Source organism: Chamaea fasciata, unplaced genomic scaffold, assembly GCF_029207755.1.
Source record: "Chamaea fasciata isolate MVZ Bird 193981 ecotype frontalis unplaced genomic scaffold, bChaFas1.0.hap1 SCAF_7, whole genome shotgun sequence".
Classification (NCBI taxonomy): Eukaryota; Metazoa; Chordata; class Aves; order Passeriformes; family Sylviidae; genus Chamaea; species Chamaea fasciata.
In genome coordinates, this window is record NW_027094092.1 from 23,773,379 (window position 1) to 23,791,173 (window position 17,795).

A 17,795-nucleotide genomic window follows, 5' to 3' on the forward strand; every position below is an offset into this window, starting at 1 on the left:
AAAAGGATTCTCAGGCAATATAGTCTAACATACTTTCTGCAGCAGTTTCACATTTCAACGCTATATCTAAGGTATCAAACAACAGCTATTTTTGCTGGAAGCAGTTCTAAATTGGGAAGGGGGGGGGGAGGTGCAAAGAAAGAAAAAAGAGAAAAGCTGTTGAAAAGCACCAAAGAAAGCTGGGGCTCTAGAAAAGAAGTGCCAATGGTTCTGACTGAGCTTTCTGTTCGCTTCCCAGTACATCAGGCCTGGAACAAGTTTCTCAGTGCAAAATTTCTCTAATTGGCTGGAAAGCATTTAAGGAAAAATCTTTTTAATTAAAAACAGAGAGCCAACAAGACATGAAAGCCATGGGGGTTGGGAGAGGCATATGTTGACCTTATGAGGCTTCACAGCAGAACTCTGCAGGGGCCGTTTAAACTGAGAAAGCACAGTTTTAATTAAAGAGTCCTGAGGAACAGACAATTCAAAAGAGCAGGTCAGATAGATTCCAAGAGGTCAATTTAAGCACAAGCAGAGGGAAAACAAGACTTCTGGCCATTCTGCCTTCCTCTGGGAGAAATCTGTTGCTAACTGATCATTATGCTTCAACAAACACTAGCTGTTCTCTAACCACCTCTGTGAGTGCTGCATATCATTGGTACAAGTTAAAAAGAGAGCAAAGCTTGTAGTGAATGGGGTAACAGACTGGTGACTTCACACTAGTGGGGTTCTCCAGGGCTCCTTCTCAGGCCCAGTTGTCAACATCTTCATAAATGACCTGGATGTGGGACTCAAAGGAATACTAAGTTTGTCAATGACACTCAGTTGGGCGGAGATATTGACTTTCTCAAGTGCAGAAAGGCCCTGCAGAGACCTTGACAAATCAGAGGGCTGGGCATTCACCAACCATATGAAATTTAACAAGGGCAGGTGCCGGATTCTGCACCTGAGATGGGGCAAACCTGGTTGTGTGGACAGACTGGGGAACAAAAGGCCAGAGAGCAGTGCCACAGGAAAGGGCCCTGGGGGTCCTGGTTGACTACAAGTGGATTATGAGTCAGCAGTGCCCTGGCAGCCAGGAAGACCAAGCATGTCCAGGGGTGCATCAGGCCCAGCATCACCAGCTGGGCAAGGGAGGGGATTGTGCCGCTCTGCTCTGCATGGGGAGGGCCTCAGCTGCAATCCTGTGTGCAGTTTTGGGAGCTGCAATATAAGAAAGACATGAAACTATTATAGATTGTTCAAAGGAGGGCTACAACGATGGTGAAGGGTCTGGAGGAAAAGCCATATGAGAAGCAACTGAGGTCACTTGCTCTGTTCAGCCTGGAGAAGAAACTGAGGTCTTCAGCATCCTCACACGGGGAAGTAAAGGGGCAGGCACTGATCTCTCTCATGACCAGGGGCAAGACTCGAGGAAGACATGAGGAAGACATGAAGCTGTGTCAGGGGAGGTTTGGGCTGGGTATTAGGAAAAGGGTTCTTCACCCAGAGGGTGGTTGGGCACTGGAACAGGCTCCCCAGGGAAGTGGTAACAGCTCCAAAATGACAGAGGTCAAGAAGCATCTAAAAACCGCTCTCAGGCACATGGTGTGATTCTTGGGGTGGTCCTGTGCAGGGCCAGGAACTGGATTCAGTGATCACGATGTGTTCTTCCAACTCAGCATATTCTATGATTCTATCATAAAAAATTTTGTGAAGTTTTTTTTTCACCAAGAAATCTCAGTTTCTTGACACTGGATCACACTTGTCCGTTTCCTTCTAGTCCTGGTATCACATTCCCAATGCATGGAATCCCAGATATGCTTATGCATACTTGAAAATAGAACTCTGCATCTTACTAAGCTTTTAAAACCAGTGGAAAATCCTGTAAAATGGATCCAGCATATCACCCCAAAGAAATCCTTATAAGAAAAAATAAGCAAACAAACAACCCCCCCCCCAAACAACAAACTTTTCTTTACTTTTTGAAGTGTTACCATCACATTTATTGAAGCTAGTAATTTTCCCTGGCTATTCAGAGACAAAAGAAAAAATAAATCTAGTCTCCAAACAAAAGAACTTTAAAAGGTCACTGTAACCAGAGCCCATCAAGCAACAGAGCTAACATCACAGAAAAATAACATAAAATCTGCTATATTTCTCCAAGAAGAGCTATTTCCCAGTAATTCAAAAGGATAAGGAATCAAGCAGAAAAGTAACATCTACAGGAATTTCCCAAGAGAAGCAGTAATGTTAGTGCATTTCAATTACTGTATACATGGTTCTGCACACACAGATTGACACATTTAAGCACGGCTTGTGTTCAGACAGATTTCTCTGTTACTGGCCATTTGAGAACCCATGGCTAGATGCATCTGCTTGGGTGGATGACATGCACATTCCAAGTCAAGGCATGGTCAAGACTGACAGACAAAGCAGTAAATTTCCCTGCATCAAGGATGAACAGCTAGCAGCCAGATTAAGCAATCACTTAACTTATTTGTGAGATTTTATCTACTTTTCTAAAATCCCAATTACATACTCAGACATGAAAAGATGGTTTTGTTTTTGGGTTTTTTTTGTTTGGGGTTTTGTGAGTTTGTATAAGCTTGGAAATTGCATCATCTTATATCTTTAATATTCTCCCTTGCTTCCCCCAGCCAGGTTACAAACTTTGATGTAAGTTATTTATTAGGTGGACTTATATTCTCATAGGGTTGGCATTTATGTCATTTTTCTGGGATACGCTCCACAGAGGGAGAAAATTAAAAGCTACTACTCACTCCTAAAACATGAAAATCAAATCTGGAGTGAAATTTAGAGTAAATGAGAGAGGGGGAAACAGCAGTAAACACTTTTATGACAAAGGAATAAATAGAACCAAGAACATCCTAGAAGACATGGAAGTTAGTGAATATAACACTTTTGACAAAGGAAGACAAAAGATGCCTTCATACTTCTTCACAGACATAAATCAGTGACAAAGAATGGAGCAATCCCTGCGCAGAAACAAACCCAGAGAGAAAACTGGGGCAGATCAGAATCGTGCTGTAGAAAATAAAGAGTTTCTGCACACAGAAATTCCATTTACATAAAGCAGCCATTTGATGAATAACACTCCATTACCTGACATAGGGAATCAAATGCAGAAATTCTAGTTCAGGTCTCAAAAGCAATATTCCTATGTTAGCCCAAGCTATATTGCTACTAACTTCAGAAACAGCAGGTTGGTTGTCCCATGCTCTGTTCCATAGTATATAACCATAAGAAGAATTTCTTACCAGGACTCTATAACTTACCTACCGTTCCTTGTGGTGGTTTGACCCTGGCTGGACACCAGGTGCCCACCAAAGCTGCTCTGTCACTCTCTCCCCTCAACTGAACAATCAAGAGAAAACATAATGAAATGCTCACGGTGCAAGAGTAGGACAGGGAGAGATCACTCACCAGTTACTATCACAGACAAAACAGACTCGACTTGAGGACACGAAATTGAATTTATTCCCAATGAAATCCGAGTAAGATAGTAAGAAATAAAACCAAATCTTAAACCTTCCACTCAGCCCTGACTTCTTTCTGGGCTCAACCTCACTCCTGATTTCTTTACCACCTTCCCACCCCCAAGTGACACAGGGAGACCAGGAAGCTTGTCACACATTGTCTCTGCCATTTCTTTCTCCTTGCTCTCTTCCCCAGCTCCAGTATGGCACTCCACCCATGGCAGACACTCCTCCACAAACTTCTGCAGCATAATACCCTCCTAAGTGCTGCAGCTCATCACGAGCTGCCCAGAGCAAGTCCCTTCCATTGAATACAGTCCTTCAGGAATGTGCTGTACCAGCTTGAGTCCCCCATTGAGTCACAAGTCCTGCCAACAAAGCTGCTCCAGCATGGGCTCCTGTCTCCATGGGTCCACAGGTCCTTCCAGGAGTCTGCTCCAGCATAGGTTTCCCATGCAAACACAGCCAAAAAAAAAAAAAAAAAATCTAGGTCTAGTCTATGCCTGAGTGTGGTAATGACCCTATTTCACCCACCACATCACACAGGTTCATGAGTTTAATTCTTAAGTGGCCATGAATGTTATACGTTCCCCTACACACAGGTACAGCAAAAAAAATCCATAGCAAATAAAATTGGAATGAAAAATATCAAGGTTCTAGTCCATAATTATGGCTAGAGAATCAGAGGAATTGGACTAAGTGGATGAAAATATTGACAGCAATTTATCTAAAGTGATGGATTTCTGTCTCTAGTTATTGTAAAAAGAAAATGTGTGTAGGTGTATAAATATACAGTTAAACATGTAATATTTACTCAGACTAAAAAGTGAAGCTACTGGACTTGAAAGTTAGAAAAATATACACTGAACTTCTTTTAGGCCACAACCAGAGCTTAGCAACATTGACCTGAGCTTTTATTCCTGTGCTTATTAGCCGTTCTCCTCAGAGTACCTTGGTGATTACACTTTCATCCACGTCCTTTTCAATACTCACATAAAACTACTAAAAGCTAAAGAGAAAGGAGATATTATGAAGCTAAAACTTTTCCATTCTTTTCAACAAATCCAGGTGCCCTTCATCTGGCTGAGGTTGGTGCTGGATAAATGAAGCCTGATGAAAAGTTGCACTGAAAGTACTGCAGTGGATACTTGGCATCAGAGAGCTTCTTCTCAATTTTTCAATATGGTTTACCACTAACAGCTGTAGTTCTGGTGGATGATTTCTTCACTATCATCTCTGTAACTCCCCCACAGAAATATGTTCTAGGAGTCTACATTTTATTTTTCTTGTTTATGACCTGATCTCAAATCAGATATATCCTTACTGCATTCTGTTATCTTAGTATCATATAATTTACCTGAAATTTTAAAAATATTATCCCTGAACTAAAGTAAATTATTTATAACATAACGAAGTACTTCTCACTGGGAAGAATGTGTTACAGATAGCATAGTCAGTTACTTCAGTAGGTTACTACAGATTTTGTCATGTTTAACTATGATTGCCTAATTGCCAAAGATCAGATGGCATATGTCAAAAAGTCTTTGTTCACGGTCTGGCAAACTCTGTTCATCTAAAGCAGAACTGTTGTAAAGCTTAGCCAGAAGGCAAGGTTTTATCTATATTTAAGAGATGGTTCTAGTCTTTCCTGTAAGAAGCAATGAGGCTGAATAGTTTAAAAAAAAACGAGGCATATAGTAAAAAGAACCCCACCAACATTCATATTTGTACAGCAACTTTCAGTGTATTTGCTTAAAATACTAAATTAAAAAGTAAAACAAAACATAATTTTAGTTGCATGTAGTTACAGGAGTTTATTTTGAACTCTGGCCAGTTCTGTAGTACCTAATATACCAAGTGGAATATAAGAATAGCTAAACATGATAGCACAGTGCTGAGTATTTATTTTGGCACTGGAACTTTTTCCTTGTGGGCAGGGTTGGGGAAGAGGTCACACAGTTGTCAGTGGTCCCTCTTACACAGCTATCAGGATTCTGCAGTATCATCTAGGGGCTATGGCAGGACTATTCAGGCACAGCTCAGATGGCAGCATTAACCACCCCACACTGCTGTGAACCCAACCTGCTGCAGGCTCCTAATGAAAGCACTCAGGAGCCCACCCGGCTGAGAATCTCAGCACTCCCTTCCCTCATGGTCCACACCCGATATTCTAACCTTCTCTGGGTCCCACCCACCAACCTCCAGCACATTTTTCTCCTATCCATCTCAATGCACAGGCCCACAATGTCCTCCCTCTGATCTATTGTTGCTTGACACACTGTTTTGTAACAGAACTAGCACTGGCAACAAGTGCTTCTACACTGCTTTATTCTGGGAGGCATTTTTAACCATTCCACAGAGAAACGTGATGTTGTCTCCCCATTCATTATGTTAGACTATTAGAACACAATGTGAAGGGTCAGTATTTGTAGTGCATTAGTAGCCTGGTTAACAATTTTCAAGTCAAGGTAACAGGACAGCAGCAGATGCTGGAATACTTGCCTCCATTTTTCCCCACAGTTCGAAAACACCTCCAGAAGGTCCGAAGAAAAGACGCCCTGTTATGAGGGGTGGCTTGAACAAAGCTGAACTCACGGAACAAAATGTGTGTTCCTTGCCGCACGCTGTTAAAACTGTGGACATAAAGTCAAAACAAGAATGTTAGAAAGCTGAACCAACATGAATGTTCTGGGAAGAACTAGAACAGCAGCAAGAAAACCACTGGCCATTACATTTTGTGAAACCAAATCTCCAAAGTTTATACCCGTCTGTTCTCTAGAGAGAAGACTATTTGCAAAAACCACACATTGAAATTTAATTATAGGAATTAGAGGTTTGTGAAAGTAAAATTCATTCTAAAGAATCCCAGCAAGGAGCGTCCAAGACCCACTTATTTGAAAACAATCCACTGGAAAATGGCTCGCCAAGAGTAACTGTTGTTTATTTGACCAGGAGATGCCCTTTCTTTCAGTTCCATCTGAACTTCACTGCTATTTTCATTACAGTTTTCTTTAAAGCCACAAAAAAATCCTCTTTAAGAGAAGCCTCAAGATACCATTTCTAGGTTACTGAAAATTGAATATTGGATATATAAAATTTACTGCAGTTGTGATGAAAAGCTGATTGACACATCACTAAACAACAATTTGCACTAATGCATTTTGAAAAGAGTAGCTGGTCATTATGATGGATCTTCAATTCAACACTCATGTTTCCCTATTTTAGTATGAATTTCTATAATATGAATTGTAAGCACTTTAGGCTAACTTCTTACAGCAAACATTTGTCTTACAAAGGTTTCTCTGAAGTGCAAGAAGTTCTCCTCTGGGCATGGTAAAGCTCAACATACAAGAACAAAAGAAATGCAAATACAAACATTATATACCAAAAGGTATAATGACAAGGTTGCCTCAAAGATAGATTTTGTGCATTTCGCTCAGCATCATGCAAGTGGGACAAAGCTTTGAAACACTCCAGAGAGATCATTAAAAGATTCACTTGGGACAGCAGCTTAGCTCTCCCTCATAGGAGAGAATTAATGAAAAGATACAAGTTTACTTTCATCACAGCAGATCCTCTCCATAGGTAGCACCTCCATAATAGACAAAATCTGGCGGTCAGTGTGAACCCTCTCAGTTTGCAATTTTAAATCACCCCTTTATATATAAAGACTTCAAATCACTTTATCCTTCATAGTACAGAAAAGGGTCTCACATTTGAAAAAGAGAATTATACCAGACAGAGTTGAGCAAAATTTAAAAGTCATGTAACAACTGGGGGGGGGAGTAGAGAAGCCATTCAATTTTTACAAAAGGAATCACGATTTCTCATTTTTAATATCTTGGTTCTCAAACACATCTGAGCAAATAGAATCTGTTGTCATATGTTGAAAGGCAGTACAGAACACAGTTTCTAGCCCCTCTTCCCAGAAAGAAAGGTAACTCAAAATAAGTGCAATCACTTTAAGAAACACTCATGACACTTGAATCCTGGAATCAGGCATAGTCTTTCTGTAAGTATCATGGACAAATACAGTATTTCATATTTATGAAACCTTATTCATGTGAAGTAAAGCACAACCATTGTCCCAAGTGATTAAAGTAAATAAATAAATCATGTGCTGGATCAAAATATGCCAAAATTACATGACTATCACTGTGAGTAAAGAGTATTCATTACAAAGCGCTGTCGCTCACAGCCTTAGAGTGAACAAGTTCAGAGTAAGGTAAAGTAACTTGCAAAAAGTCCCACAAGATGCCTGTGACAAAGCTGGAAATGGAATTTCAGATCTTCTCATCCCAAACCACAGCCTGTACGACTTTTTTCATTTCTGATCTGCATTGTTTTGCTGATGATTTGACAGACTGATGGAGAAAAGAAGGGTACAGAAGAAGAAAGTTTGTGTAATAGAAGAAGGCAGCTTTCAGAAAGATAACACACATGGGAGACATTTTGGAAGAGAAAGAAAATGAAGGCACAGTGATACAATTAGATGCACCAAATTATGCTGCTCAGAACATCTACAGAACATGCATATTTTGGAAGCAGATCCTGGCACAATTGTAACAGAAAGGTCCAGACATGAAGATAACATACTATTAATTCACGACACAGAGCCCTACTATGTTACTCCTTATTTCTAATAAGCAAAAACTCTAGTCACTTGCATTTTCAGCATGGAAGGGCTCTAAACCTTCCAGGCAGAAGGGTATGATATCATTTGTTCCTTACTCAGTTAAAAGAGTGGGTGGATATGCTGGAACATCAGCACACCTGGATGTGCTGACAGCCAAGTGCCGCCAGCTAGTTGAGTAAAGGAAGATTTTGTTTAACTATACAATGGAAGGATTTTCCCCAAAAAGCTCAAGATTGCAAGTCTGGGAGTCAGAATTTTATCTCAGTTAAGATGCTACATTTCAGACCCCCTACTTTGTAAATTCCTTTTTATAAGCAGTAAAAGTTCAGCTCAAAGGAGCCAGCCCATGATGGAGCTATCCAGCAAACAGCCCAACAACAAATCTATTCTCAGACAGGGTCAAGATCACTATAAGGAACAAGAACACTATATATTTTGAGTAAACTATATATGTTGAAATTCCTATATCATGGGTAGATGGGCAGTACCAAAATAACTTGGCCACGTTTTTTTTTAACAGCTGCCCAGAGATGAAGTTACAATTGATGTGGCAATGTTACACGTAAACACTTCTGGAGAGAAGAAAAATTATGACAACCCAAAGTTGTTACAGGTATTCCAACAGTAGGTAGGGCATATGACCAACACCTTACCTTGACTTTTATATACATGCAAAAAGATGGTTTTTCCAATTTCTTTTGAATACAAAAATGAAACATGTTGCACTCAGAGGAATGGCTTAAGCAAGATATCAACAATAAAGGAACAAACTTAACCATTAAGCTCAATCATCCTCAGCAAGTTGAACAACTGCTGAGATTCTTCCCTTGGGATTGCTCAGTCTTCTCTCTATCTGTCCTCCTTTCATTGAACAGCTCATACTGTTAGCAAAGTTAAGTGGCCAGAGCTTTTCAGCACATTTGAAGAAGAAAGACTTAGGAAAAAAAACAGGGAACCTCAAAAAATTATTATTTTGTCCTCACTTAGAAATGGGTTTGGGAACTCAGAAGCAGGGAAAATAATTTTTCACTTCTCTGGTTAACTTCTCTTTTTCCCCTTTTAGGCATTTAAAGTGCAGCCATCTGCCAGAGATTCCTTCCAGAAGAAAGCTTTCAACAACTGTGCTAGTCTCCAGGCCTTCTATTGCAAACCTAATGATTGTTTCAGTTCTCTAGATTACCAATAAATAGAGTAGGCAAATTAGAAGAGTAACAACAGCTACAAATGATGTGATTTCATTTGTCTTGCTGAAACCAAGACTACAAATTGAATTGAATGTTCATTAGTTAATACCAGTTTACTGAGGGCGCTCATATTTCACACAAGAATTGTTAGGCAACTGGATACTCTGTTAACAAAACAGCTCTTTCCATTCACTTGTGAGAAAATCCTGAAAAAAGACGAGAGAAGAATAAAGCAAGGTTCTCCCTTGATGGGGATATCTAAAGAAATTCTTACAGTAGGGGCTTCAGGATGCTTTCTCACTCCTTTCCTTCCCGTGCCACAGAGCAGCCAAACCCCAGAACAGTCTCCTCTAACACCACTGGTGAGAGGGCTGCATCTTGCCCTGCATCTGCACCCAGGCTATGCCTGTGGTATGGCACATACACATGAGGGGAAGAAAAAGGTTAGGGAGAAGACTATGATAAAACAGACCCAGCTCTCAAAAATGGATGCGCTGGGAATTCTAGCACTCAGGTGCTGCTTCTCTGAACAGAGCAGCTTTCATAAGGCTTTGTCTTTTGTCTATTTACATTTCGGCAACCTGCCAGAGTTCAGAAACTTCCAAGCACTCTTTTCAAACCTTTGGACTTCTAAATAGATTGTAAAAGCCCCAGGATGCTATGGTAACATCTCAATTGAAACCCATTATAGGAGTTAGCCTCTGCCTGCTGAACTCAGGCAAAGCCAAATATGCACAATGCAGAGTCCCAAGTCCTCGAGAACGATGGAAGAGTTTGCCAGGACCCTGCTGTCCCCTTAGCAGGTGCCACCTTTGGTTACCATGCAAAGACCTGAACAAGCTCACAGGACCCCTCCTCTACCAAATGGAAAACAAGGAACAATGACCATTTTTCCTTTTTTGACACCATTACTGCTTGCATTTTCTATCAAGAGCATGATGAAGAAAAAATTTTGAAGGCTTCTTGAGCATGAACCATTTACATACACACAGACACCCCCAACACCCTTTTCAGGCCAGTTACACAAGTGTCTAAGTCATTAAAACAGAGTTGAGTGTCTCAAGCAAAAATAAGGTAGTCTCAAATGCAAAGTTGCTGTCAGGGGCTATGTTTAGACTGACCAAAACGTCTGTAGAGAACAACAGTGGGGAGGATTTGATGTCAACATCATGGGCATCCCAGGATCTGCTTTTTCTTGGACTAGTTCTAATCTAGTCCCATTGACTGAATGCTCATTTGCAGAAGGAACACATCTTCCAGTTTAGCTCCATCTGAAAGGAGCCCAGAGCTCCAAGACTGCTTTATTGTGTGAACTAAAGCACAGTAAATAGGGATAACCACGAGTATTAGGATTAGAGACTATGCTACAACGGATAACAAAGAACTAGCTCTAGCAATAGAAAATACCGAAGTACAAAAGGCTCCAAAAAACCCAAGCCATTTCTGTTGTTAAATAACTGATCCACAACAAAGCACCCCCAAATCAACAACTGCACTTAGTTCGAGGCTATGCTCTGAGATAGCAAAGTGAGGTTTACCTTGCCTAGAAGGAAACCTGAGAGGGAACACTTAAAACTGGAGGCATAACTGGGTTAAAAAAAAAAATCACTGTTGTACCAATTAAATTACTGCTGTATGAATGTGGTTTAAGATCATTTTATTCTTCACCTCTTGATTTAAGTGTACTACAATATTTGCAATATTCAGATGAATCATTGGACTGTTGTTTTAGCTATCCCCCTTGGAAGGTAATGTAGGACCATGAGTATTCCTCAATTCAAAGCCACTGTTTCAAGTGCATTTTTAAATTCCACAGATCTTAGAATTGGGGACACTGAGGTCAGCCTCAAGGAAACCACCATCTTCCTCTAATGAAATTAGCAGTGCTTTTTAGGCATTTCCTTGGAAATGTGTTAAGACGAAACAGATGCTAAAAGTTATTCCTGATGACTGGCTTTAAGGGAAAATAGTTGGGGGTTTTTTTTAACAACCAGGCAGATAGGAAATCATTTACACTACAAAATTTTGGCAGGACTGGGTGATTTAACACTGCAAACACAGACACAGAATTTTTCGAGATCCTTTCTGTCTCACCCACTCAAATTTACTACAGCTGAAGCCTGTGGAAAGGGGGAAAGGAGTGGCACAAATTTTAACTATGTGTTTTCACTCTTCTTGATACAGGCTAGGAATCTCTGTATTCATGGCAGATTGAATACAGGTGGTACAGAGATTATCCCATGTACTGGGATGAAGGAAATGAGCCACAGCACCTGTGACACTGCTCAGAGTAGGCAGTGAACAAGCTTTCTTATGTTGCTTTGTAGCAAATCAAACCCTCTGAGACCAGTTTACAGATTCTGGAGAAGGAAAGGATTAAAGGAGTTGCTGTGCTTGCTTGTTATTACCCAGAAAGCCTTTATCTTTTTTAGATTCTCTCTCCCTTAATTTTTCATATGCTAGGTCAGTAATTTAACACCTCGAGGCTTGCAAATCACTGTAGCGTGTTGAATTATTAGCCCAGGAAAAAAAAAAAAAAAATTAAAAGGCAAATGGAGAGGCGTGGGGACACAGGAATCTAAAAACAGAGGCCTTTTGATCAGAGCAGCATCCTGCAGTTTGCTGTAACTCAAGCTGACCATTCTTACATAGCAGGAATTAAGGACTCCCCCTACCAGGCAGGGCCCTATTAAAACACAATAGCTGTTTGAAAAGGGTAAGCAAGCTGATATGGATATAATAGGCCACATATTGGGGCCCTTTTCTACTGTGAAATAAAGCTTCTTCTTAGAATTATGAGCTGGGAAGCCTAGTATTCAGGAAGATGGGAAAGGGCATACAATGAAAGACCGTAAATAGCCCTGCAGAAACCCTTCAAGGTGCTTAAGGGAAAAGCAAAGAAGCCTTCACAGATAAGCATCTATCACCCATGACCAGCTCTTTCAGTCTGATCAGGTGCAATTTCAGACTACAGGGTGTTTCAGCAAGTCTGGAGAGTTCTTGCTGGTATAAACAGAGATTTAGTTTTTACAGTAGGAAACTGTGTAAGCTGCACACCGCAGGAACAGCTGCATGAACAGCATTACAAGTAGCTTTTATGGAGATCACTGCAAGTTGCTACCCAGCTTCCCTCAAAAAACCTGCCTTTTCCTGCCCAAACCTAAACTAAATACATAAATAATAAACCAATCCAGAATTATAACTACATAAGGAAAACTGATAACTCTCCAGCTAATCTATTTAGTATTTGTTCATACTGGTCTAACTTGACATTTTGGGGCAAGAAGAAAATTCCTTCCAAAGTGCTCTATAACCTCCTGTATTCTGAAGGTATGGGAGATGCAAGTCCTCTGTTACCTTCATTATCATACAGCCATGATCTCCATTCTTTGGCTTCCTTTATTAACCAACAAGTATTTCTGCCCTCCCTGTTGTGCTGTGGAATTCATTCACCAGCTTCAAGATGCCACAGAAACCATACCATGAACCTGTGGCAATGGTGAGAAGATGGCACAAAGATGAAAAACACTATTAAAAACACAAGCCACAGAAGGTAACATTCTGATTTCCTCTTGTCTAACACAGTTCAGAAAGTAGCTATGGAATTGACATCAGCTGGAGATGGATTTTGATACCAAAGCATAAACATCCACCAAAGGAGGAGTATGGATTTGAGTATTATTGAGGAACTGCATCCATCTTGAACTCCTGAGATGAAAGTAAAATGCCAAGTAAAGGCAAATTGACTTCTCAGAAAGTTGAGGCCAAAGTATAAGTACAAGCAAGGGCCTGCTTACTCCATTCTGCATGAATTCTCCTGTTGTAAGACTGTTCCATGTTTTATAAACTAGACTTTTAGTTCTTTTAAAAGGTAGCAGCCCAATCATGTTATGACTGTGATGACACACAAAATACTGAAATATGACTGAATACCTGTTCCAAAGAGATTCCATACTGGTGCCATGCAAACAGATTCCGTATTTGTTCATCTCAGTCTTGGTTTGACTGGAGAATTTCAGAAGAAAAAGTTTACAACTGGTACTGCCTCACCTATTCAGCTGCCTTGGCAAGAACTATAGCACATCAAAGACTGAGCAGCTTCCAATATTTTCATCATGGCAACAAATGAACCTTGCCAAAATTCCTTAATATAGATGAAGTTACATCATTTGACATTAATGCTAACTCTGCATTTGGAGATTGCTTAGCTAAATCACTTTGTGCTCACTATAACTGCTTGGCTACAGTGTTGACCAGCTACAGTTTGTTTAATTCACTTGAAGATACACAATAACATTAAATTTGCAGGACGTGGTTATAGCAAGTCACTAAAGCTAATGCATTCTGGGATCTGGATGGTTTCAACACAGCACTGCAGAGAAAATCTCGGGTCCTCTGAAGACATGCAGATTTCTAGAAACTGGGCTTTTTTATTTTTTATTTTTTTTGCTATTGTTTAGTTTTGTTTCTAAAGAAAAGGAAGACAAACCACATTTTAAAAATGGATTTTTCAAGCTTGCAAGACTTCTAATGTTTGATATTCATGGAGATGCAGACAGAGTTAAGGGATTTTATCCTGTAAAGGATAAGGAATCCTATTATGGGATCTTATCAGATCCCATTGCTGCAAACATTTGCTGTTTTTTACAGGTTAGCATATCTAATTTAGAAAATATTTTCCATTAGTTGGCCTTGTCCACAAGCAAACACATATATTCTTAGCAAAGCAATTAGAAATGTTCCTCAAAGTTTTCTGTGATGCCTCAACATTTTTCAGCCTAAGAATAATCACAAAAGTCCTTCCAACAACAAAAAACTGGGAAAAAAAACTCAAGCCAACAACAAAAAAACCCCCAAACGCCCACTTTAATTCTGATCCATCTTTCCTTAAAGATATTTCTGGGAAAAAATAAAGAGTTCTTCAAACTTACACTACTTGATTCTAATTTAATAGAGAGCCTTATAGGTTTAGACAGATGGAAGCCAAGAACTCTAAAACTGATCTCCTATATACATAAAATAGCCTAGACCCATGCCAAAGTGCTTCATTAAAACAAGAACTAAACCATGTGAGTTAGTAATGTAGAGAGGTATGCTATTCATGAAGTTACCATGTATCCAACAGTGGTACTCTTACTGCTTGAGACATCAAAAGCTTTATTGGAGGAAATAGTATATTAAAAAGAAAATATTACTAACAGAAAATTATAAAACTATGCCTTTTATTCATAAGAATAATTTTAAAACCCCCCATATAATATGGGAAAAAAACCCCCGTGTACCAAACTCTCTACGCTGCTATGTTTTTCACAGCTGCTGTTCTCATGTGCATTTCTACTGAATTGCAGTTCCAAATTTCACATTACTAAAACAGTTTTCTTCAAAACACTTTGAGAAACTGCAGGAAATCCAATCTTTCCAGCATGTGACCAAGCATGAAGTGAGATTACTGCTTTATATACACATTGCAGATCTTATGCAAAAGACTGTAAGTAGTCCCACTACATCTGTGGTGGATATATCACTATTTATCTTTCTCATCTTTTCCTATGTATTCCAACAGTGACTCAGAAAACACAACTGAGCAATTTCCCAGAACGATGGAGAAAGTTGCTTGTAAAACAATTACATCAGCAATGAACATCTAATTTGCATCACAGTAAACTCTACTACAGACCTTTCCTCAGTGGAAGATGGACAATGTAAGATTTCCAGAGCTCCCCAATTCTGACTTGAGAGCCCTTTCACTTCTGCAAGGATACAACGAAAACCACAGCAGAGAAGCATGATAAGAAATTCAGGAACAGGGCAGGAAACAGCCAATATCACAGTTGCAAAAAAAAAGCAGAATGATAGAAAAAGTAAGACTAAACAGAAGAAGAGTCTGTGACATCCAGAAAGGGTGTGACGCATGTTGCCAGCTTGTGTCCAGCCTCTCATCCACCAGTATCTCAAAGGCCTTCTTGGCAGGGCTGCGCTCAATCTGTTCATCCCCCAGCCTGTAAAAGTTCATACATTTGAAGTCACAAAAGTCTGATTTTAACTCCCATCTGGGATCATATACTTCTCCAAATTTGTACTAGTAATACCATCAACTATGATGAAAAGCAATAAAAAAATTGGAAGCATAAACAAGAGTTTTACTAAAATTAAAAACTAAAGCTAGAGAGAGGATAGTACATTGGTCTCTAGCACAGAGAAAAAAGCACAAACATAGTTAACTCAGATATATATTCTCTTGATGCTTGTACCATTTGCCACATTCCTGGACTCCAGCTTTTGGGAAATTTCTTTCCAGTTTTATTAGCCACACCGCCTGTATGCAGTTGGCTTTAACCTAAAGGAAGCTCAATTTCATGGCAGATGTGTTGCATTTCAACCTCCAAGGCTGTAAGAACAAATAAAATATACCAAATTACATAAGGTCTCCATAAGGTAGTCAGCCAACTCCTGCTGCAGCTGTTCTGAAAAAGACCACAAGTAAAGATGTAATTTCCATGATGTAAAGGAATAGGAAAGACGTGGGCAAAGACTGCAGTGCTGCTCCAGTGAATCTATACTAGGAGCATCACAATCTGATCACACTGCACATGGAAATTGTGATTATCTGTCTTCAAAGAGCAAGAGCACAGGGCAAGTCAGTGTATAAGTGCAGAGTTATCATGGATAACCACCCTGTGCTGACAAGGTGCTGATATCAAGTGCTGACATTCATATGCTCTGGCAAATCCTGCAGATTCTTCTGTCACCAAAACAGTATGAGAAGTTTCGTATGTGGAGTAATTACCACACAGAGCATCACTGGTAAATGCTTTCTTTTAGTTCAATTCTGTTACTGCTTTGCTACAATTCTTCCAAGATAATCCTGTTTACCAAAAGGATCCTTTACCTTATCCCCCCCGCATTTCTTTGCAAGAGATGCACCTGAGTATCCACTCATCTGTAAGATTCTCAAGAATAAGGTAAGAAAATACTACATTTTCTAATGTATTGGCAACACGTACAAACTACAGTGGGAATTAAGTGTGTTATTGAAATTAATATATGCATTTTTTCCAGCTGTTTACTCAACAGCAGTTATCCCTATCAGCATATTTGTCAGGTTGGAACTTGTTGCAATGTTTGTTACAGAGAAACAAGGCTGGGAAAATCGGGAGTTCATAGATCCTGGCTGTCATATCAAAATCCCAATGCTGTTTCTGCCATGAAGCAATCCTATAACTAAAACATTGGGTGACAAATCTACATGTTCCGGACAAAATTCACATGATTTAAATCTTAAACAGAGTTATCCACAACCCCTAGATCTTCCATAGCTCTCATACAACACACATACCCCATGCACAGTGGGCAGGAGGCATTGAAATCCCATTTCTAAGGTGGGCTGGAGAAATTCAATTACAAGAAAGAGAGTTTGCCCTTCTGACAATGCTTCTCTGTAGAGGTGAGACTGTAAGGCAACAAAGGGACTAACAGAAAGGCTTTGTGTCCATTAGCAACACTCTTAGTGGAGAAATATGCAATTACTGTAGGCTCCCCAGAAAGATTTATCAACAAATTCAGTCCTGCAAATCCATGTACTCTGTGGAGAGACACTTTCAAAATGTTTCTTTCACAGCAACTTATTCACATTAGCTGCAAAACCTCCTCAGAGCTTCTGGCACAAATGCTGTGTCTGAGTTCACATATTCACTCTCTTTCCACTGATAACTGAAGAGCAAAGGAGAGGCAGACGGCAGTCTTATGCAGTGCCCTAGGGATCCAGGAATCCCAAGTAAAAGCCTGTCAGGAGCCATCAAGCACATTATCCCTGAGATTTTCAGCCCAAAGGGCTGCTGCACAGCTAGGTCATTGACAGCAGCAGCTTCATACCGATCACATGGCTCAGTGCAGTCTTGAATTGAGTGGGATAATTTTATCTTTTTCTCTCCAGAGCAGAAGACATGTAGGAATTGGGACAGTATTTATAGAATACATGAAATGTTGTGGGGTTTTTTACAATTGCTCAGAAGATTATATCAGAGAGAATACCAATATTTTAGGTAATATCCTAAAAGTATTAATACCTCACAAATACTACTGATTTGCCCAAAACACAAAGAACTAACACCAAAAAAACCCCCAAGAACCAATGTCCCTCCCCCAAACAGTTGTACTGAGAAATTCTAATGAATGGCTTCATCTCTAAGAAAGGGAATCTGGCACAACTTGTCAAAGCCCTAAGGACCTTCTCACTACTGTTTTTGCTGTTTGTTCTGTAATTGTACAAGGCACTGAGTCGACATTGTACAATGCTAGGTGCTGTAAAGTACATGCAGTACAATATCATTTCTGTCTTGAAGAGCTTACACTATCCTTGCGGACAAGACAAAACAAGTTACTCTGAAAAGGGGAAAGATGCAGAGCAGATGACAGCAAGATGATGACAGTGATAAGGCCTACATACACAGATGCTAAGAAAAAAGAAAATTGATGGCTCTAAGCTAGCTCTAAGAATCTCTCCTTTTCATAATC

General features: G+C 39.9%; 1 protein-coding gene across 2 annotated transcripts in view; it reads right to left on the reverse strand.

Annotated features, from left to right (window-relative positions):
- CSTPP1 (centriolar satellite-associated tubulin polyglutamylase complex regulator 1) overlaps positions 1 to 17,795 on the reverse strand; it is a 78,799-nt gene that overhangs the window by 48,139 nt on the left and 12,865 nt on the right. For both annotated transcript variants that reach the window (XM_066187977.1, XM_066187975.1), the window contains exon 3: positions 5,964 to 6,094. In XM_066187977.1, coding sequence (XP_066044074.1) covers positions 5,964 to 6,094 — 131 coding nt within the window. The remainder of the gene's footprint in view (positions 1 to 5,963; positions 6,095 to 17,795) is intronic.